At 39.2% G+C, this 23,671-nt stretch overlaps 1 protein-coding gene across 1 annotated transcript in view; it reads right to left on the minus strand.

Moving 5' to 3' along the window:
• nexmifb (neurite extension and migration factor b) overlaps nucleotides 1-23,671 on the minus strand; it is an 89,200-nt gene that overhangs the window by 22,377 nt on the left and 43,152 nt on the right. The window contains exon 2 of the mRNA XM_028009331.1: nucleotides 462-592. Coding sequence (XP_027865132.1) covers nucleotides 462-543 — 82 coding nt within the window. The 5' untranslated portion in view covers nucleotides 544-592. The remainder of the gene's footprint in view (nucleotides 1-461; nucleotides 593-23,671) is intronic.

The raw sequence follows: 23,671 nt of genomic DNA on the forward strand, positions 1-23,671 counted from the left end.
CGGCCTGTCAGTTTGGCTGGACAGCCATGTCTTTCTTGTAAGGTTTGCAGTCTTAAACTCTTTCCATTTTCAGATGATGGATGAACAGTGCTCTGTGAGAGATCTAAAGCATGGGATAATTTATAAACTGACTTTGGTTTCTCCCTGACCTGTCTGCTGTGTTTCTTGGTCCTTGTGATGCCGTTTGATGTTCTCATGTCTGAAACCTTCACATAACAGCTGGATTTATTAAATCACACATGGACACATGACTACAGTAGGTTTTTTTTTTTGTACTTCATGGGGTAAAGAGTGCTGAATAAAAACTGGATCCTACACTTTTCAGATTTTTTTGGGAGAGTTTTTTTCATATTGAAAACTGTAAAAACATATTTAATTCCACTTAAGAAAATATTCACTATCACATAAATTCATATTTTACATTGAGTAAAACATTAAACTTTAGACAGAGATGCCGGTACCTGTATTTTCCACAATATTTGCATTTTCCGGTTCTGAAGTCTTCACAATCAATGTGAGACTGCTGTCTGCTAGCACATCCATCAATACGGCTCAACGCTGCTCCACCTACACATCATTCTGACGGTCCCACCTGTTGGAAAAAAAAGACAAAGACAGCAAGAAACATGGGTATAATGAGTATTTTTGGCAGAAAAAACTCGCATCTGACTAATGCAGAAGTGCAGAGTTCAACATGCAGGGTGACAGTAAACAGACAAACACAGATCTCTTGGAAGTGGGAAAAAAAATTCCCAGACCCAGTTGTCAAAAAGACCTCCGAGACACAAAGCAGTCACTCATTTCTTCTGTGTATGACAGGATCTAAGATTAATTCAAACTTTTCCAACCTACAAAATACACAAAGAGTCACTGCTGGGATCGCTATGGCAACTGTAAGCCATACTATCCTATTTTAGGCTTCATTTAACATTTATAGCTGAGTTGTTAACCTATGTGAGTCTCACATAGGCATCTCAGAGCATATTTGTTTATTATAATTAGCTGACTGCCTCCCTGAGCAGCAAGGGAACGAGTCGGCTCACAGAAAGATTAAAGCAATGTGGCTGAGGAGGTGACGGTACACTCTGAACACTGGCAATACTTTTTATTTGTAGCAGATCCTGATAGTGAAAGAGCAGGTGGGAGGTATTGTGTGCAGGTACAGCACATGTGTGTTGGGTGTGCATGCAGGATATAGTTGGCATGACACAAAAAGAAAAAGAAAATCAGTAGAGAAGCTTAAATTTGTGTATGTGGAAGAAAAAGAAGAAGATACACACTCCAAGCCAGCAAATGATGAACATTTGATGTTGTGGTTTCTTCCCCTTTTTGTACCGTTTTCTTTTTTTCCCCCTTTCCTTGCCATCTCTTTCTGGAGGAGCGGTGCTGCCGGATGACAAATGAGCAGAGGGAGGGGATCTAATAACATGATCTCCTTGTGGTGTGAAAGGGGTGGCTGGGAGATTAAGACAGACGGTACACAATAAGACAAAGGTAGTGCGCAGCTGACTACAACCAAGTGCCACCTCTTTCATCCTCTTTCCTCTAAATGTTATTAGGTGTTTACTGACCTGAGTGGGAGAGCTACCTGAAGGGAAGCCCTGCTGCAGCCTGCAGCTGCAAACACACCAGCTTAGGGGGGTAATTACCTTATGAGGCATTACATCTACTTTTGTAGCAGGTACAGAATCCTAAAGGTGGGGCACTTTAATATAAACTGCAGTAAACCGAGCCGAACAGTGCTACACACACACTTTAAGTAGTTTTTAATAATTATTTCACAGAACTTTACTTTGATTAGATTAGATAAACCGGACAACAAATAACAATTGCAGATTAATACATTGAAAAATTGCAATAGAGGTAAACCACAGCATTCATAAGGCACACATTACGATCAAATTAAATTGCTAGTTCAGGATTTTTCAGGTGAGAGTCTGTTGTAAGCTCACTGGATTGGTTTCAAGCAGTTAATTTATTATAATTTCGTCTAAGTAATTTTCCAGATTAGTTAAGCAGTTTGATAAAGACATTTTGCTTTGGTAATTTGCTCCTGTTTTTCACATTTTCTAAATCTAAACGCAGAAACAGCACCATAAATTGTTTCTGGTTTAAAAAACACATTCATTGTGTTAAGTCATTATATTTGTATATCCTCCTCCCAGTATTTCTCTGATGATCGGCATGTTTTTTCATATTTATGAAGGCACCCATGCTAAATTTGACGACATTCTCCTGTTTTTGCTAACACAATCATGTCTGCGCGTGCTTTCGAATGTGAACATGTGTTTATAAACGCTAAACCTTTAAAAGTTCTGATCCTAAATGAAATCCACATGTAATCAGTCGAGTTTCTGAAGAGGAAATAATTCAACACATCATTATAGGTATATACCAAGGCATAAGTTTCAGGCATAAATTTCCAATCAACATAAGTGGTAAAGATGTATAATGTATTTATAGTCCAAAACCGTGTAGATCCATCCAGTATTTGGTCCTCTCTTCAAAGAGACATTACTGCACCTCCAGCCTGAGATTAAGCGCTCAGCTACAGAGCTACAAAATGGTTTTGAGGTCAAGTTGTATTAATCATTGAAGTATTTAACTTCTACCTCTGGCGATAAACACATCTCCTTCAAAATGACATGAACTGGAACTGGCTGGCTGAGATGAGCTGAGTTTGGCCTTATCAGTCTGATCAAAATAAAAAATGAAGCAAGCACGGCAGCAGTTTGCAAAAAATTAAAAAAAAGGCTGGATCCAGTGAGAAGTGTGACACAGCTCGCAGCTGGGATGCTGTTCAAGCCACAGAGGTGCTGTTAGGAGTTCAGCGCTGAGAGCTGCTCAAAGGTTTGTATGTTTGACTGCATGTGTGTGAGATAAAGCCCCATGGCTGAGGATCCACAGTGTCAACATCCCCCAGCACAAGCCTGCGCATACAATCACAAGGAGGGAGGTAGAGGGAAAAATCAAAGCTGGGCATTTGCCAACACTCCCAACACCCCTCTTGCCAGCCGGCTCCAGCTCCACTGCCTCAAATGTTTATTTTCCACATTATTCATGATTTTTCTTCCCCCCTGCAAGCTCTCCCCTCTCTCCCTCCTTTAACATATCCAGCACTCTGTCAAGACCTGACAGAGGCTATTTCAATAATGAAGATGGACTAACTGCAATAGAGAGTGCACATAAATTGGAGCTACAGCCAACAAGCATGTCCAATTTGCCAAGCGGTTAAGCCTGATGTCTGGGCACAGCTTTGGAGAGCGCCGTGGCCGCCGTCAACAGGTTTGCTCCGACCTGATTCATCCATCCACATCATTAATACTTCACAGAGGGCACTAGCATTTAACTCTGCTGCAGGAAACTGCTCTTTAAACATCGCACATTAGGCCCCGTAATCACCGGAGCACTCATTTCTGAAGCATTCAGCAGGTGCAGGGAAAATTGCTGGTACTTCTGACCCCTCCATTGTTCTTCACTTGTGGGCCTGGGGGTCCTTTTGCATCGGGAGGAACAGAAATAGAGACAAAGAGCAGAGAGTGGGTGCAAGCCAAACACAATGATTAGAATTTGATTTATCCTTTTAAACCCTCCTCCACAGATCATGTGTTAATGTGCAAGCTGGATAACAAGATAAGAACGTGTTTACCCGCTCTATATAGAACTTATCAGCGCCACAATCTAATTCCTGCAAGCCTCTTCCCAGTCCCACAATTTGCTGCACTTCTCCTCCTTACGATTGAATTTCTCCTGAATGATGCCGCATCGACAGGGATAGTCAGAGTTGGGTTGAGTATTGCTGTCCAAAAAAAAAAGGCAAGGAATGTCTCACAGCAGTGGTACATACAGGTACAAAGGGCCCATTGTGTCAAAACAGGGGGAGAGTCAGGGGCCAAGGAACAGGTGACCGAGAGAGGAGCTCCGAAAGAGGGCACAGCGCCACGGGGAACACTGATCCAAACAGACAGCGCTGAAATGGCGACTCCTCTTTTCAGCACAGGTGTATAGTTTCAGAGCAGGTTCACTGCTGAGTAACCCATTTCACATGCAAGACAGCAATGATCCAGAGCTGAAATTAAGAGGTTAGGCTGCAGAAAAGCCCCAATGCAATGCAAGCATACAGTTCAGATACAGAACACACACACACCTTGCATTTAGTTTCAATCTGGAAGTAAATCTGGAACGATCACACTATAAAATTGACTTTTTGTTAAAGTTTTGCTCGTTTTAGGAATTAACTGAAGATATAACCACTGAGCCAGAAAAACAGAATGTCTTCCATGTTCTTCGTCTCACGGAGGCTCTGCCTGGGTTACTTGGCTGAACATGGACAAACAGTTACTTCACGTTGCTCATTTCTGCTGATCACGGACTGAATCTAACAGGAGCAGAAAGAATTTTGAATCCAGTCGGTGAACATTTGTGCATGTTTACATGTTTCCAGACGGACATTTGAGCTGGACGAAAATAAAATGACTGACTTGCAAAGTCTGGGAATAGGAACCTTTAAAAAGTTCAAAAAACAGACTATTTTTTATTTTCAAAAGAGAAATTACTAGATTTTTCTTTCAATGGTCCCAGAAGTCAAGCCGTGCCATTTCCACGGCATAGTGCCATAACAATGATTTTCCCTCTTACAGATTTCTTCTGTCTTTGCTTTCCGTCATACCTAAATGTTTTAGATAATCAACCACAATTTATTTTGGGACACATATAACGTGGCTAAATACAAATTGCAGTTTTCAAATTATGATTTCATTTGTTAAGGAAAAAAAACTACCCAAACCAACCTGTCTCTGTGTGAAAAAGCATCAAGAAGGATAAGGCATGGGCTAAGCAACATCATCTGATTCAGTTTTAAGTCTGGACTTTGATTAGGCCACTCGAAACCGTTCATTTTGCTTCATTGAGCTATTAAGAAGAACCCTTTCTGGTCTGCTTTCAGCCCTTATCCTGCTTTGTCATCCAGTGCAAACTGATGGTCAGACATCACAGTCAATGATGGCAAGATATCTGGAGCAGAAAAGCATCTGGAGATCATCACTTTACCACCAATATGTTTATTGTCATTTGTTCAGTGTCATGTTCTTTTTTAGAAAATGAGACGAGTCTTTGTGGTTAGCAGTGGTTTTTACCTTGGAACTTTGCCATAGGTGTCATTTATGCCCAGTCTCTGTCTTATTGTTTAATCATAAACACTGACCTTGCATAAAGAAGCTGATCACCAATCGAGTCAGCCAAGTCCTGAGCAGATGTGAGCTTTCATAAATGAAGCCAGCGCCACAGACTGCCTCAGCTGGAGCTCGGTCAAAAACCACATATATTCCAAACAGAGAGGTAAACTAATAATTCTGTGATTTAGGAGGTTGTCAGGGTTTCCCATGAATGTGCATCGATAAATATAGCAGGTTCTAATGGACGCATTTAAAAGTTGAAAGTGATTATAAATTCATTAAAATAACATTTGTATAATTCTTTCTCAGCTCTATTGTTTTGCTGGTTGTTAATTATCCATTAAATAAGATTTCTTTCTTCTCTTTGTGTTAAGATTGTGTACTTCTAACAGCACCTAGTAATTTTCTATGCAATTTATTTTCTAAAGTGGAGGAAAGAAAACATTAATTTTATTACTACTAGCATTTGTCCTCTTTGCTGCTGTATGACAAGCTACAGATCTGTGTGCCTTACAAAAGGCAGCGCTGAGTACAAATGATGTTTTATGAATTTGATGGAACAAGATCAACATTAATATTCAGCTTCCCTTTGTTCAGATTTTTTGTCAAGCTGCTCCTGGGGGAAACATCTGGCTGTTTAGGTGCTAAATGATCCTCTGTGAATATGTCATGTCTGTCTTCATCAAGCTGAAGGGTGAGGAGTTACTCTCTACTACTCCTGCGAGGTGTTTCATTCTGAGTTGATGTAAAAGTATAAAAAAAGATATATGTAATAAAGTATAACTAAATAGCCAGTAAGAAAATAACTAAAACAGCAACAGCTTGTGCTTCTGCTGCCTCCTAATAGAAAGCTCAAACTTACTAACCCACAAAGATTGCATGTCAGGTAAATGCGGTGAATTCAGCAGCTGATGACAAAACTCATAGATATGTCTCTGAGACATGAGAGGAAAAAGAATCTCTCCTATCTATACATCTTAATTCATTGGTGTCTCCTACACGGGCCCTTGCTCCTGTGCACCGTCTCTGTCAGCAGCTCGGAGGCTCCATTTGATCCGGCTTCCTCACCTCCGATCCCTCACGCAGCCACAGCGATGGAACAGATACGGCATCCGCTTCAGATAATCATCGTCAATCACAGCCTGCTGAAGAGCCAGGGAGGCATCCGATGAGTAAAGATTGACTTGGAATTGGGATTAGGACGTTTATCGGAGCCGCAGAATCTGCAGAAACAGATCTGGACAATTGTAGCAACTGCAGCCTCGCAGATTGCAGCCTGCAGGAGGAAAGAAAGAGCAGGACTCCCGATGGAAGTCATGACTTTTCTCAGAAGACCGTTATTACTTTAAGCTTAATTAAATTTTGGAAGTCAGGCTAATATTTTGATAAATCACTGACTGCAATCATTGTGGATGTCTTTCTGTACAATAGAGAAAAAAAGGAAATAAAAAAAAGTTAAAAACTCCTAATTTATGCCATTTATTTTTTTTTGTTGGTTTTGAAGTAGGAAAATAAGGGTTTAATCTTGCTTTTGTGGGAACCAAACTTTGAATGGTTTTGACCTTTGACTTTTGCTTTCCTGCCCACTTCAGATAACGAGTGGGATGTTATGATTTTCTTCAGTGGAACTAAAGCATCTTTCTCCAAATAATCAATAGTATCTCAAACCAGAACATGAGTTTGGGACCTTTTAAGGTGTTGTTGAATTTTTCCCATTGTGACGAAAACTATCTTCAACTAAATAAAACAGATAACATTTAATCAGGCATCTTTAACATTTAATTTCTGTTTAGTAAAACTAATTATTGCTCATTGAAATTTGAATGTGAAACCACTTTCATGAACTGTAAAATGTTCAGAATACCTTGAACGTGTGGGTAAAGTTGTAGAAACTGCAGAAAGAAAAAAATGTTGATAGAGTGATCTTACACTCGCGTTTTTACAGTGTATTTAATATTTTAATCTTCATTACTTAAATTAGAAAAAAAATCAAGAAACTCAGAATCAGACCATCAAAATCCTACAATAGACATCCAAGAGTCAAACATACTGCCAATAGTTTTAGTATCTCTGGGCAGATTAATTTTTATTTAAAAAAAATCATTTTTCTTTAAATTAAATATTTCTGAATAACTTAGTTAATACCTGAGAAAATAAACATTTACTTCAGACATTGCCTATATCAGATGTAATTTTTCCTCCACGATCCTTAAATTTCTTAAATTCAAAGAAATTTACAGTTCTTGTTTGCTGCAATTAGTAAAAAGTCAATGAAAACATATAATTCAAGCTTCATATGAGATTAATTTTTATTGATAGGCCTTTAGACTGATTTGAAATATTATATATATATACAGTATATATATATATAATATTATATAATATACAGTATATAATATACAGTATTATATATATACCTGAATCGAGCAAACTGAGTTTATTCCTTTTTTTAATTTTTTGTGAGGAACACAACCCCTGATTATGAGAAGTAGTTTCTGACAGAAAACCCACCTAAATAAGAGACTCTTTTTTTCAGTTTCCTTTTTTTTTGTCTTTTAATCTTTAGCAGCGTATTATTTAACTGTATACAACTCAAATACAACATCCTCCACATTTAATTCAATGCAGTTAAAGATCGACTTCAAAACACATTCATATTTTATTTCAGTAGCATAATCCCACAGTGAAATATTAGGGAAAATACATCCTTTAATTTAATAGGAATGATTTAGTGTGAAAACAGAAAAGTACAAATTAAACATTTTAGGAAGCTCACTGTTAGAAAACTGGTTCAGTGTGAGATTACGATGCTGCAATAAAGCAAAAGCCATCTTAAAGCTTCCTACACATCTTTACCTTGGGGTATCAATAAGTGTGATAATAAAAAAGCCTAAATATATATCAAATTTGACTTTGATTGATAAGTGGGGATTATTTACCACTGTGCTGTATCAAACAAAGAAAAATTGCAGTTTCGAAAGTTGACAGAAAGACTTTCTATTACTTCTCACTGTAGACATTGAGCTGCTAAGTAGCCTAGGACCCTTTCTGTTATATTTTTAATTTCCTAATGTGTTAACAGCAGTGGGTGTGAGGTATGAACTGCAGGCAGCTCAGTTTAGCACCTGTATCATCTTACTGTGGAGCCACGCTGCTTTACTGCATGCAGAATGTAGTTTGGCAGTGATTTTCTGACATATGCCAGACATTTGTTGCCCGAAAACAAAACAAAGCACAATAAATAAATAAAATATGATTTGCATTCATAGTGCATTTAAAGATGTGCCAGGTACCCATGCCGTATGCACTCATGCAACCCTCAAACCACCACAAATGCTGGCTTATCATCTGTATTCTGGCGACAAGCCAGATTGTCTCTTTCCTCTTTGGTTGAGGGGAGTCAAGTCCAAATCAATTTAAAATTGTCATTCTTCATACCGCTGCACACTATTGATGGATTGTCAGAGCATCTTGAACACAGAATTTATAGCAGGTTATTCTTGCTTCTTGTTTTATGTGTTTTTATTTATCGTACACTTCTCACAGAAAATGATTTCTAGATGTGTCCCTGCAGGGACTTCCAGTCTATGTTTGCGTCTTTATTCCAGTCTTTCTGCCTAAAGGCTACAGCATTTCTTGTAGGTATTTGCCTTTCAGCACTGTTGCAGCATAAAACTGATTATTTTTTCAGATATTTGGTTTTATTTTGTATTGATTAATGTAATTTGCTGACACAGTCTCAGTTCTTAACTACTACCCAATGATTCAACCTATCTAGGGTGCTCCATAAAAATTACATTCAGTAATCTTATTGTCCAACAGTAACAACGACCTATGTATCAAAGCCAAAATAACAGTGACTATACAGCACATTACGTAAGAAGCACAGACATTAATACTATTTGGTGTGGAAGTTAATTACTGAGAGGGAAAAAACTCAAAGTTAGCTGTTTCCAATAGCAAGAACAGTAAGACCAAGCTAAAAGAAAATAATTTTTTACTTCTATTTTCACTCAAGTTGTGAAAATGTAAGAGTCGTCTGCCATGGACCATGCTGGATGTGGAATGTCTTTAAAGTGACTAAAAGTAAGTCTATTTTTTAAGCAGTAATATGGTTGATTGCTTTTGTTATGTTTTAAACAAAAGCAATTAGATTTTGGGTTTTCAGTTGCAAATCTCATGTCTTTTTAAATCTATTCCTGTTCCAGCATACCTGAATCAAAGAATTTACTTATTAGCACACTTCTGTAGAAATTGTTGATGAACAGAAAAGGTCATTTAACCATTTGATTTACATGATAAATTAACCTAGGTTAATTTGGTTAAATTTGATTTACATTTGCAACAGAGCACTGTCTGTTGAAGGACAGACAGTGCTCCTAAATTAGATCATGGAATATATTTAGTTTGAAGGTTCTTGTGTTAATTCTATGAAAATTTTTTGCTAAACAGTACGATATAATGAGAACTACATAGGAGCCCATGACTTGTCTTTGGACAGAAAAACTGAGTAGAAATAAGAAATTTGAATCACATGTGAGATACAAAAAAAAAAACCTGGTAATTTCAGTCAGTCTGATTGTATATTAAAATATATTTCATATGTGTAAACCTTCTGTTTTATTAACATTTTCTGTGGCATCTTGACTTTTAAATAAAAAAGGTTAACCGGGACAGGACGACAAATACTGCATGATGTCTGTGTTTAAAAATTGTTCTCCTTTCTCTGTTTATCTTTACCATAGTCTGAGCTCTTCAATAGGGGAGAAAAGGACAGCAAAAGATAAGGAAAGGAGAAAAATAAGCAAAGAGAAGGTCAAGAGTGAGCAGATAGACAGACTATTACAATACATCCCCACTTTCCTCCAGAGACAGCTGCTGTAAGTGTGTACAATGCTGCTCTGTCCATACATGCACATATAATGGGGGAAACAAGTCTGCAGCTTAAAACAGAACAGAACAGAAAAAAGGAGGGGTATGACAGTGAATGGCAGAGAGAAGAATGGCAATAAGGCAGGCGGTAGGCGAGGTGTTAAAAGTTGATTAGGTTGTTAAAGGTCACATAGTCAGGCCTCATCAGCTGTCCCAATGGAGCGCAAGAAGCGGCTCAGGGCCTCAGCTCAGGCGCTAATGAGACAGAAGCAATGGCATCCTCGCACACATATGGATATATCCTGCGTCCATATAAAGCCATCTCTTTATGGCACACGAGAACGCACACTAGCACACACGGTTAATGTGATGACATTAACAAAAAGCAGCTCGACTCGCCCAAGGTTGTTATAACGAGCTCGGCATGCAGTAGAAAGGAGGTTGAAACAAGTGCGGCAGACAGTACAGAGGGAGCTGCGTGGGGCCCTGCACTGTGGAATTATTTGATCACAGATATCGCAAATGGACTCTGAATCTGAACATGCTTCCAGCACACCCAAAACTTTCACGTTGCACATGAATTTGCTCATTTGAGCAGATCGTGTTCGGTCCGCCCACTGCTCCTGAAGGGTCAGTCTTATGAAACGAGTGTTTAATGAGGCTGTGCATGCACGCACGTGCCCGTGCACGCTCACGCCGCGTCCGCGCTGCTCCCACTCGATACAGTTAAAAAAGAAGCCGATGTATGACTAACTGCTGATAAATACAAAAGTTGCATCCGCCCCCCAGAAACGCAGAGTCGAAAAGCAGCAGCAATGGCCCTTTGAACTCCTGACTGAGGCACACAAAGGCGTGCACTTGCATGCATGCATGCTTCAAATAATCTTTACTGCTACAGCAAAAAAGGTCAGCCATCAGAGAGGCAATTATCATATTTTCAACAGGTGCATTTATTAGAGCTACGCTTCATTTGCTGGGCTGAATCTAAATCAGGCTGGGAGGACTGGGGGCCATTATACCGCAGTGATCGGTGCTAATACGGTGACATAATGTCCTGCAGGTTTACACGCCTGCAAAGGCACTCAGTCAATGCCTGATTCTGCCTCAGCAATTCCTGTCAAACACTTTATGGGTTGCAGTGATCAATATTTTTTATTACTGCCACTTTGTTCTACCTCAATCACATAAAAGCTCTTGAATAATGGACATTTGCGCAGTTTTCAAGGCTCGAACACTTTCTTCTATTCACAACAGACAGCATGAGTGTGTTTCTTATTATAAATAAACAGGTAGAAAGCTTTGATTCCAGGTATTCTAGGTATTTTTTTTTTACTAAGATAGAGGTGTGCTTGTGTTGAGTCTGGTGTGTGTGTGTGTGTAGGTGATCATGTAAGAACCAAGTGTCCTTCATAATGAGAATCCCCTTAAAGGTGAAGCTGGATCAGAAGGAAACGGCATCAGAAGAAGTGATGATGGTCGCTATGGTGCTGAGCTCAATGAGAGGAAATCACAGAAGAGAGACTTGGAAAAAAAAACAGCACATGTAGCAACACTGAGGTATACTGTAACCATTTTAATTTAGCCTCTGCAAGAACAGGCATGCCTACAGCACAGATGGAAAAAAAATAGTAAAATCACACTCAATATCAGTGTTGGCTACAACTGCAGAGAATGGCTAATCAATACAGCCGAGCACCTATGGGATGCATGTTCCATTAGGTCTGTGGGTCAATGTGTTTTCCAGCAGATAGAACTGGGTTATTTTCCCTGGTGTTTGTACCAATCTGTATTACCAGCCCCCAGCTTGATTGGCTGCACGGCCCGGCTCCGTTGATGTGTATCAGTGATCACCCCGGAGTCCTATCAGTCAAAAGAGGGAACGCATTCAACCTGTGACCCCTGCCCTCTGACTCAGGATGAGCCTCAGTTAATAAGGTGCAAGTTTCCCAAGTATTTGCTTAAATCGGCCTATTGTTCACCTGAGTGAAATTTGTGATAACTGACGCATACTTTGAGTGGGCCATGATGCAGTGAGGTTAATTACGGGCCTCATAGCTGAGACACAGATGGATGCAGTCAAATCTCTTCATATACAATGGCTGGGCTCCTATTGGGCAATTAACTTAAACCTGTTGGTTTAACAGTTTCATAAATTAATATTTTACATAATAATGAAGCATAATTATCTGAACTGATTTCAGTACCAATGCAACTTAACCTTTTTCTGTTTATCTCTATGTTCATTGGCAGAACAACACTTCAAATATTAAGTATGAATCGTAATACTTTGCTGTGACCGTGACTTGAGTGAAGTTAAGAAACACTTGCAAAGGAGGATGTGATCAGATACAAGATATTTCTCCCATTTGATATTTTCAACATTTGCAGCGTTGGTTACTTCAGACCAAATTCTGTGAGACAGATGTGTCTGAAATTTGGTAACCAAGAACTGACCATATAAAGTAACTTACTTCATAATCTACTGTAAGGAAATGATGTCCCTTAATAACTCTTACCATCAGGAGATCATAGTTGTTTTGTTTTAATGAGCTGCTATAATCTGTAATATGTCATAAAACTTCCAAATGACCCAAAGAGAATCTGTTCAAAATCATTAGAAAGAAGTTTTTTAGACAGTAATATGTCCTGGAGTTGTAAATGAGATTTAAGCAGTTTATAGTTTTACCTCTAAAATCAATGGTAAAACTTAAGTGTCAAAGAAAAGTAAAATAATACCACATACTTTGGATACGTGGATATGAAATGGTTGGCTAATGTTAAATGTAAGGAGGGAGGAAAAAAAAGGCAAAATATGCCTTTTGTGTATGTAACATGTTTGTAAGATGGAGCTATTAATTGAGAAAGAAGAGGATTGACCCAGAGCCTGGACTGAATTGTGTGGGTTAATGCACCCAACAACATAACATATGTTTTGTTGGGTGGAGTTATACACTTCTAACTTGTAACTTCAGCATTCTTGAACTTCAAGAAGAAAACCACTGTGAGGAAAATAAAAATGAAAAGGATTTGTGAAACTGGTAAGACAAAGGTCAATGACTTTATTTAGCAGTTCTGTAGCAAATACTGTGACATAATAGTTAAAAAAAAGGAGTAGGGAACAGAGAAACGTGAATGTATTGAGAAATATGACCCAAGCAAACAGAACATAAAGATATCTATGCTGCACCGGCAGACACTAGATTCAACTTTTCTGCACTCCAGAACGATCTTATCAAGGGAAGCAAAGCATTGGAAAAAAAAGACAAAGACTTGGAAAATGACTTAAATACTTAAAATGTATTTAAAGGGTGAAAAAAAGGATTCTGCATGACCCCTTTAAACATAATGCAACAACTCTACTTGAAATGCAACCAGACCCTCCTGACAACAACACTCTTCAGTGTGGAACTTGTTGCTGAGTGTAGAAATTTCAGTGATAGTTGTAAGGTTCAGAATTACAGAGGTGTTTAATATTAAAGACATGCAAGAAGCTATTTAAAAAGAAGCTGAATTTTCTATGACATGATGAAATACATTCATGCTGCAGGAAGTAGAGAGTTTAGCAGATGGCAGAAAGGCTTGATGGAGTGCAGTAAAGTTGCTCTGTTTTATCATTTCAAACATCCAGCCTCTGACTGAACAACATCATAAAGGAAAATGCAAAAACCCTAATGACTTTTAGAAGACAAGCATCCAATGTAAGGAGATTAATTAGAAATGTAACATGCAGTTTGAGGGAGAACCAGAATCTCCTTCAGGAAGCAGCTTCACCTAAAACCAGATTTCCCCCAATTGTTAAAAATACAAAATATAGGGTCTTCTTTACGGATTCAATATGAAACAGATGCGTCAAACAAGGGACGATTCCATGTTTTAATAGACAATTTGCAACCAGACTAGTGTTTACGTATAAGGCTAGTGGTGCTAGCCATGCTAATCAGCAACATAAGACACTAGACAAATACATTTCTTACAATTAAAATATCTCACAATTTGCTAGAGGAAAGAAAATTTGCGAAAGAATGAGCCTGTGCAATTTTGCCAGCTTGCGTCAAGAATGACTAAGTTTTACTTTCACTGCGTTCTGCCCAATTTATAACCAATGCTATGATGTATGATAAATGTTACGTTTATAAATGTTCTTTTTACAACTGTGAAACTAACTTGTCATTAAATATTAACCAGCGACTGTTTTAGCTCTACTAAACCAGCTTCAGAAATGAAAAAAGGAAAAAAACAAAATTGCTATATCTCAGCAAGATTGTACTATTCTACTGCAAAGCATGTGCCAATCCAAAGATCTCCAAGTTTTGCAGCTTGTCTTTAAAAGGTTCTTCACAATCTACAATCTTTGTATCTTTGTACTCCTCACCCTACTCAAACTCAAAAACTCAATCAGATTTTTTTTTCTAATAGTGAATGCAAAAAACTAAGTATCACTGAGTTTAGCTGACATCAACATGCTATTATTGTGGCTCATTAAGACTGTAAGAAAATGAGGCTTTCAGTGGCTAACAAGACGGCTAAGCTGAGTAGAAAAATTTTTCTTTTTATTTTAAACATGCTGCATTTAGAAATGCTGATGAACCTTAGAATATTGCAAAGTTAATTCAGGAGTCGACATTCAAAATAGAGATTGCTGTTTTGGTAATGCTAACCACAATTATGCTAATATAAGATGCTACACAGAGTTTAAAATGTCAGCTCTGTAATACTTTTATTATTGGTTTAAAATATTTGTGAAAGCCAGTTTTACAGGTACTACTCTCTCACACACATTGTAACATTTCCACTTTTCTTAATTTAAATAATTGACAAGCGGTTGTGAAAGGGAGGAAAGAAAAAAACATTTATTTAAATTCACTTTTCTCATATTAGCTTCTGAAAATAATGGTTGTTGGCTAAAAACGATATTCATATATTAGCTTTACAAAGATCGGAGGTCGTTCACAAAATTCAGATTGCTGCATCTCACAGTTTGGCTTATTAAGAGCTCTGTTTTTAATGTGGGGTGATTTCCTCCCTATTTGATGTTTCCCTCCACATTCAGAAGTAGGATCTTTTGTCAGCATGTGCATCTAATCAACCTGAGCTGACAAACAGAATGTGAGAACATGCGTAAAACACAATAGCAAGTAATTAATGAAATGACCCCTGAATGCTGCACCTACAGCAGCCCCCCTTCTCATCACAGTTGCACATACACACACACACACACACACACACACACCCCAACGAACAAGCACACACATATGAGAACAGAATGGCTGTCTGGAACCTGCCAATTATTCTGTACTTTACTGGACCCTCGCTGCATCGGAGGTGTGATTGGAATAACAACCACCCCACAGAACCACACAATTCTCCTCTCCCTGTAGGGCACCAAAGGACTAGCAGGGGGAAAAAAAAGGGAGGAGAGATGGTAGCCATGATGAGGATGTGGCAGAGGGAGAAGAGAGTGGTAGAAGTCAAAGACGGGGGGCTCCCTGGCAACATGCAGCGGCAGCGTGAGAGCCGTCTTGAGTGACACTCACTCTCATATCCCCCCCTCTGGGGAAATAACCCCCTTAATCCAGCATGCTCTTTCAGACAGACAAGATCCCCCTTCTTCTCTCAGCACGGATATGAAACGCTCCCCCCTTGCGATTCAAATATCAGGGATGAGGGCTGGGAAAGGAATACACAACACCGTGACGTGGCGCGTCTAGAGAAAGACATCAATGTTCCTATCTCCTCCTCTTGAATGGCTGAGTCGCTGCCGTGGAAGAAGGGACAAAGCCATTGGTTAAAACAGGAGGAAGTGGCCTGCCATTGGGTCGCATTCAGGGAGGTGGCCATTAGAAGCAGGAGGTGCAATTTTCTGCTTTTTATGGAAACATTTTTTTTTTAGATTGAAATGTGCATTTGTGTTTTTTAAAATCTGCAGCATGGCCAGTAGCAAGCAAGTCCTTTTCCTCTGCTTCATCCTTCCAGCTGCTTTTAACGCCTTGTACCCCTTGGTAATAGCCTTCCTAATAAGCATGCACAATGTGACAAACATTCGGAGACAGAGTTAATTAATGGCACACAGACTTTATTGACTTTATTGACTTTACAGACTTTATTGACCAGCGAATCAATAAAGTCAAGGCGGGCAAAGTCGCAGCAGGCCGAACAGCAGGACCCGCCAACCACGTAGCCTTTTCAGTGCAAACCAAGGGAGGTCTTTTTTCCTCCATACTGGTAAATCACTCCACAGCCAGGCTGCTTGGTACACAGAGAGAACCACGGAGCTGGGCCTACACAGTGTGATATTATATTAGCATTACAAAGGCTTTCCCACCATCTGTGACACGATGTGGATAAGAAAAAAACCCTCACTTTTCAGTACCCAAAGACCAAATGCTGATGTTTTCCATAGGATGGCTGATGGGAATACATTCATTACAGCTTCTCTGACAAGTACAATTCACCTCCACTGCAGTACAAATAGCGCTCCACACAATCAAAGCCCGGGAATCACTGTAAGCCATTAAAACAGCAGCTGAGGTCTAACAAATGACCTGTGTACACTACCACACCATTCTTGCTGTTTTACATCTAATTCAAAAAGCGGGTTAGGTTTCTAATCTGCGAGAAACCCTTATAGTGGCACGTTCTGCTTTCTGAGCAGAGATAGACGTCTGTGCTTCACGCTGGAGCCTATTGGAATAAACAGACTTGGCTCATCCACACAGCTCTCCCTGCTTTCCACTGTAGCCTGTTGTCACTAGCCCCTGGTCGGACGCCAGTCGCCTACTTGGCAGGGAGAGGTGCTGTACAAAGCAACTGGCAGGTCTGGTAAATAATGCTGATGGAGTGCGATAGAGAAAGAGGCATCTCCTTTATTCCACACAGCTACTCTATCTCTTTCCACGCTCAAAGAGAGAGGACATTTTTTTTTTTTTTTGCTGTTTTACAATCCATTCAACTGGAGAGGGATAGGAGGAGAAAAAAAATAAAAAGACGACCTACCTAGCTCCTCTTTGTGTTATCTTTCTTTATGGCTGCCAGCTTGAGAAAACCAAGAGCTGTCAGCCAACAGTTTACCAAAATGCTGCAGAGGAGGACGACCTGCCAACATCTGGGATTTACAGTCACAACTTCATGCATGTGATTGCACAGAAGGAGGGACAAGTGGACAATAGCAATGTTGCATTGAGAAACACTCACCAGGCAATCATGCAAAGCCCTCTACGTAGGCAGGAGGAGCAGAGAGAGGGTAGCAGACATGATTATCACACGCTGTATGACTGACTTCATGTTTTAAGCTTCAGCTGCTTGTTGCTCACTGATGCCCTCTCAATTAGACGAGCACGAATGCAAAAGCAACTTGAAGGAAAATCAACATATTAAAGCTTCACATCTGGAGGAAAACTCAACCTGGACCAGGAATGTCCTGAATAACATCACTGTTCACTTCACAGCCTTTCACAGCATCAACAGGAGAACCTACCTTACAATGTATCACCTGTGCACCGGGGGGAAAAATCCAGTCAAATTTCCACAAAAAATCTACTTTAAAACAAAAAATTTCAACATTTAGAAAATGTTCCCAGTAGATGTCCAAACGCATAAGTAATATGCCAACATGTCTATTTCATATGTAGTTTTACAGAGAACAGTCTTACAAAAAGTACCCTGAAAACACAAACATGGTGGGGGAAGCATCATGCTGTGGGGATGCTTTTCATCAAAGGTCAGGGAGGTTGGTAAGAGCAGATGTACATTGTTAAGAGTTAGTCACAGAAAATCCTTTCAGAAAAGAGATCAAGAACATTTATTGAAACTTTATGCATTCTAAAAATTGTTTTAGTCTGGACTTACATAATACATATACATATATATATAATTTAATTACACTCAGTTCTTGTGCTTTTGTTTGGCTTTATGTCCGGTAAAGCGTCTTTATCCTACAAAAGATGTAGGATGTAGACTACATCCTTGTCTAGGCATTATTTAACTACAGTTGGTAAATAATGCCTAATAAAATGATGGAGATGTCAAGATACCAGCAGGTATCGTCTAACATGGACAGTGAGGATCAGACTTTAACTATAACCCTGAGTAAAACCACTGTTTCCTTGCGTTACCACAAAGATGTAAAAGACAAACATATGACATGATTTTGCTGCTTTTATTTAACAAAGAAAATTATTTCAACTAGACTAGAAGATAACCAACAGTATATATAAATAAATATAATGAGAACTTTTCAAACAATTATTTCATTTAATAGGAAAAAACTGAGTCTAACCCAACCTGGTCCAATGTAAAAAAGGCCCCCTTTGTTAAAATCATGAATTACTGTAATTAACTATATGTTTTTTCCTTGCTACAGCCATACATTGTTCCTGGGAAGCCTGTAGGACTAATACATCTGGAAAATAGAGTCAGTCTGGCAGTATGAGATAGGCCACAGCATCTCAACAGGCAAAACATCGTGGCCTGACCTAAAGAAATTCAAGAATAGGTGAGAAACAAAATCGTTGACAACTACCAGTCAGGAATGGCTTACAAAACTATTTCTAAGGTTTTGGTACTTTGGTAAAACAAACTGAGAGCCATTATCCAAAAATGGAGAAATCAGAAAGGTGAACCATCCCAGAAGTGACTGGCCTATCAAAAATTACTCCAAAAGCAGATTGTGACTCATCCAGAGGATCAAAAAAAGAACCAAGAACAGCATTCGCAGCACCAGCATGGGCCTCGGCTGCCTCAGCTAAAGTCAGTGTTTATTATTCAGCAATAAGAAACTGGGCTGCAAAGGCATCCAGGGGAGAGATCACAGGGGAAAATCGCTGCCGACATAAAAGAATGCAAATCTTTCAGAAAAACATCTGGATGACGCTCAGGACAGCAACTCGGGGAGAAAAAAAAAAAAAGACAGTCAAATATGTTGGTTGTGGTTTATCTGAAGTCTAGTCTGGAGCTGCTTTGCTGCTTCAGGAACTCGGTGACTTGCAGTAACTGATGAAACTATAAGTTGTGCGCTCTAGCAGAAAATCCTGAAGGAGAATGTCTGGTCATCAGTTCATTCCCTCAAGCTGCAAGTGTTACATAGCAGGACACGGATCAGAAGTGCATCAGCAATCCAAAATTCCTCCATAGTGACATAAAACAAAAACACAAAATCTTTTAATCAAAGACGCAGTTTAATTTGGATTGCCTTTTAAAAATAAATGAAATTATAATATGTAAACTCCTATTTGTACTGGCTCAGGTTTTGTTTGATATTAAAATTTGATGAAACTCAAAACTTTAAAAATGTGAGAAAATTAAGAAAACAAATACTTTTCCACTGTTTGATAACTGATCCATTATCAACACTTTACAGTGTCATAAGGAACAATTTCCTAATATTATATACTCAACCAGAAACTTGACAGGACAATTGTCTTGAATATTTTAGGCTTCAATTAGTCTTTGTTGAGAAGAACATGATAAAACCATGTTTAAGTCTGCATTAAACACTCAGATTTTACAGACCACAGAAACAGTTTGTTGATAATTTTGCCAGAAATTGAACTACACTAATTAGTAGTTTGAACGATTTGAGAAAATGTGAAATAACGACACGTTCTCTTTGCAAGTTGCACAGTCATTTTGTTTAATGCTTTCCTCATTATCTAGCAGAAGAACCGCCTGCAGACACATATGCACATCAACACTTCCTAGTGGAAAAAGAAAACAATTTCCATAGACGACAGCTCCTGGTCCTATAGGTGAACAAATTCTCCTTGAATGAACACGTTGCACATGAAGACACCTGTCAACTGATATGGACGTTAGCAGTGAGTATTAAAAGAACATACGCGACTGGGTAACAGCACAGAGCGCCACTCTCTGCGTCAATGAGGTTTCCAGTGCGGTGTAATATTCCTGTCACCGAGCCTCATTCTGAAAACACCTGTAGACGCATCCGCCCCTCCCCTCCCCGTTGCTAAGTGTAATTCACATTAGCATATGGCCAAGAATATCCAGTCAGGTAGACAGCTCAGTGAGAGCGAATGTAGCAGGGTGAGCTCTCTTGTCAAAACCAATATCCAGCTCTTGAAGACCAGACCGGGGAGAGGCAGCCAAAATCATCTGCATAAAGGAGAGGCCCTAAAAAAAAAAAAAAAAAAATCACCTCTCATAAAATACGACAGGGGAGCCGGCTCACACTGGTTAAAGCATGATGAAAGGAATGGAATCCAGCACAGCTCCCTGTCTGTGGATAATCAAACAACCCTGGCGCTAAAAGCATGGCATTCAGATTCAATTGTGAAAGCCGCTGCCGTCTGAAGAAAGAAAGAGAGGGAAAAATACATTCCTGTTGTTTTGAACCCAGTGGGGGCTTAAAAGATGTGTTTTGTAATGCCTCCCATTAGAAATATACACACAAACCTTGAAGCTGGAAGCAGAGTTTACAGTAACACATGCAACAGTGATTGCAGCAAATGGCAACTGATTGAAAATGTATTGAAAGCAATAAGGATTTATTGAAGTGCGGGGCAGCAGCGGGATCTTATGAAATCCTCAAACCGGAGCATGACAGCCGCATATTATCCTTAAGGGAGCAGCGGTACATATCAACCAGGAGATGATGACAATACATCACTTGGACTGTCAATGCACAATATCATCTTGAAGCCGCAAGCAGATCAGCCTGTCAGGGACAAGATAAAAGCTGGGAGAAGTAAAAATAAAGAATGAAATGCACTTTAAAAGCATCTTTCTATTTATTTAACATAAAACCATCAATTCACATGAAAGAACCTCTCGCAGTCCCTGACACAGCAGCCGCTCCGAGACGTGGCGGTAGCAGGGAGAACGTACAAATGAACGCCCCTTTACGGCATGTGCGGAGCGGCGCTGGGGAAGCTGGGAGCTGGGGAGGGTGCGGCAAACGTCACGGCGTCACAGAGGCAAAGGCTGATGAAAGCTGGAGTCGGCTTGAAAGCGCCGACACATGACACAGCTCATAACTGCTCGCCGTCCAGGACAGGATCACATTCATGTAGCCCTCTGCTTCATGTATATTTAAACACTCACAGATCCAGTTCGGTTTCAGCTGAAGAGAGGTTTTACCTTCTCCAACCCTCGTGCAAGCAAATATCCATGAAAGAATCGTAAACTGACCCCTAAAATGGGAAAGATTCCCTTTACGCATTTTTAAAAAATGATTTAAATAAGCAGAGAAAGTGAGCAGGCTGTAATATTCCTGACACATTAAGGCAGCATGATCTCACACATGGTTTGTCTTCAAGGCCCTTCATGTGTTTGTGTATGGGAGCCAACGTGAGAAAGTGTGTGGGTGTGTTTGCCTGACTATATCTTTGTGTAAGAAAAAAAAAAAAAAAAAAAAAAAGAAGGGGGGGGGCAAGTGACGCGATCAAGAGAGAGTATGATGAGAGAGAAAGGCTGAGATGGATGTATATAAAAAAGAAACATAGTGGAAGATGGCAGCAGTGGGGTTCTTTGTGAGCCCAGGGGGTAAGTAAGATTACAGATGTATACACAATGTTGTGGCGCACAGGCCAACGGCTGAATAACAGAGGGTTGCTGCTTCTGCAGAGCTGCCCGCTGCAGCTCACTCTGTGCCTCGTTCTGCTCAATGCCCAGGGCAGCCATTCAGAGACGCGCCCCGTGCAGACTCTTATATCCCAAACAACAGAGTTCGCCTAACAGAGAGGCACTGTTGTTGATGAAGCCCTTAGAAAAACAGCCGGAGAAGAGGACCTCCAGAGGGCACACTTTTTTTTTTTTTATCATTGGGACATTACTCATGTTTACTCCCAGACAATCCCTTTAAGAGCAATTCCACCTTTTCCCTTGATGTTTATATATATATATATATATATATATATATATATTTTTTTTTTAATAAACATCATGCTTATTTATATTACTTTTGAAGGGTAGTCACTGAACACCCATCCAACAAGTTGATGCTCTCATTTTAAAGCAGGAGACTTTGATAACGATGTGCTTGTGGTCAAAATCAGACGCTGATCAGTCACCAGCCAGTTAGAATGCAAAAAATCGGACGTTTTCCAAGAAAGCTCAAAGTTAAAAGAAGAAAAGAAAACGCAAGAAGAAAAAAGAAAACCTTATCAGGCTGTAATGTTTTACTTTTTGCATTTTCTTTAGCCCTCTTCAAGTAGTCAGGTTTGATTTAAGCTAATACTTGTGGGAGTAATAAGGACGGATGTGGTGAAACTGAACCAAACAATTTATCAAGAGATCCAAGATTGGTTTGAAGCATTTTTGAAAATTGCATTTTATTTACTCTGGTTTCATTGTTAGATATCATCATTTATTTAATGATCTGAAACATTTGTAGACTAAAAAAAAAAACAAGAGCCATTTAAAGGGAGTCAAAAGTGCATTTTTACAACATGATATTCAGGAATAATAGCAAAATAAGAAAAACTTTACTGCTTTTCTTATGGAGGTTAAAACTAGAGGAAAATATTTGTTAAGATTAGTTTTCTGAGTAGAAAATTCTGACATAAAATGACGAGTTAAAGACGTCTCCTCATTAAAGGTTGATGCACAGAGCCAGAAAACAAAACTCTGATGTAATCAATTAGTTTAGCTTAAAGTAATCACGAAGTCATCAAACAGAGGAGGGCAGGTGTTCCCAATCAAGGCAATCAACTGAAGGACAGAGCAGGAAAAACCTGAGAAAAAATTCTACATATAGAGAAAAATCAGCAACAAGACAAGAAAGAAAAAAGGAAGAGGAAAGGGAAGAAAGAAATGTTTAAAATTAGATCAGTTTATCTTTGTCCTGATCTAAATGTTTGACGTTTTCCAAATTAAGCATTTTCCCACTTGGAGCCATTTGTTTTACTGTTGACTAAAAGTGATCTTTTAACCTTTTCTCTGTAAAATAACAAATAATTGCTTCAGTGTAGAGACTGTAGCTGCAAATTTTAATCGCAATACTTCTGAGCTTTACAGCATGTCAGCGCAATTAAAGAAGAAGCCCAGGAAACACAGATTCTTGTCCATGCTTTCTGTGTGGAGGAAGGAAAAAAATCCATCCAACACGAAATGTGATATAAAGAAAACCCTAATTACAGTTAACTTAAAAGCAACAGCTGAATATAGCAGTCGCATCTGGAATGACAGCGTTGCAAATCAATGTAGAAAACTACAAGTCAGACTGCTTATGTTGAAGTATAAAGTAAACATAAAGTTGCTTCCCCCACTGGTGTAACATTTCTGCCTCCTCTTTCATCTAAACACAAACGGCAAAATGCTTGAGAAGGTGTTTGGTGCAATTCATTTGAATTTTTAGGCATGTTAATCTCTTCTAGGGAATCACTCATCAGGTTTATGCTAAGAGAAATATCAAATTTTAATTAGCTGATGGCAGGCTGAGGCACAGGCTAAGGCACAGTCTGCGGCGATCAGGTGGCATCAGAAGTAAAAAACCAAAAACAAATCTGTCCACTTTTCTGAAGACCTGGTTGAAGAACTTGCGCAACACGTTTGGCAAATAACAAGCAGTTTTGGAGGTATCTCGAGAAGCGACACCTTTTCATTAAAAGACATGATGTGAGCCTGTCTTATATGAAAGGGTTACTGTTTATGGAGTTTTTCTGATTAGTTTT

Source organism: Xiphophorus couchianus, chromosome 23, assembly GCF_001444195.1.
Source record: "Xiphophorus couchianus chromosome 23, X_couchianus-1.0, whole genome shotgun sequence".
Lineage (NCBI taxonomy): Eukaryota > Metazoa > Chordata > Actinopteri > Cyprinodontiformes > Poeciliidae > Xiphophorus > Xiphophorus couchianus.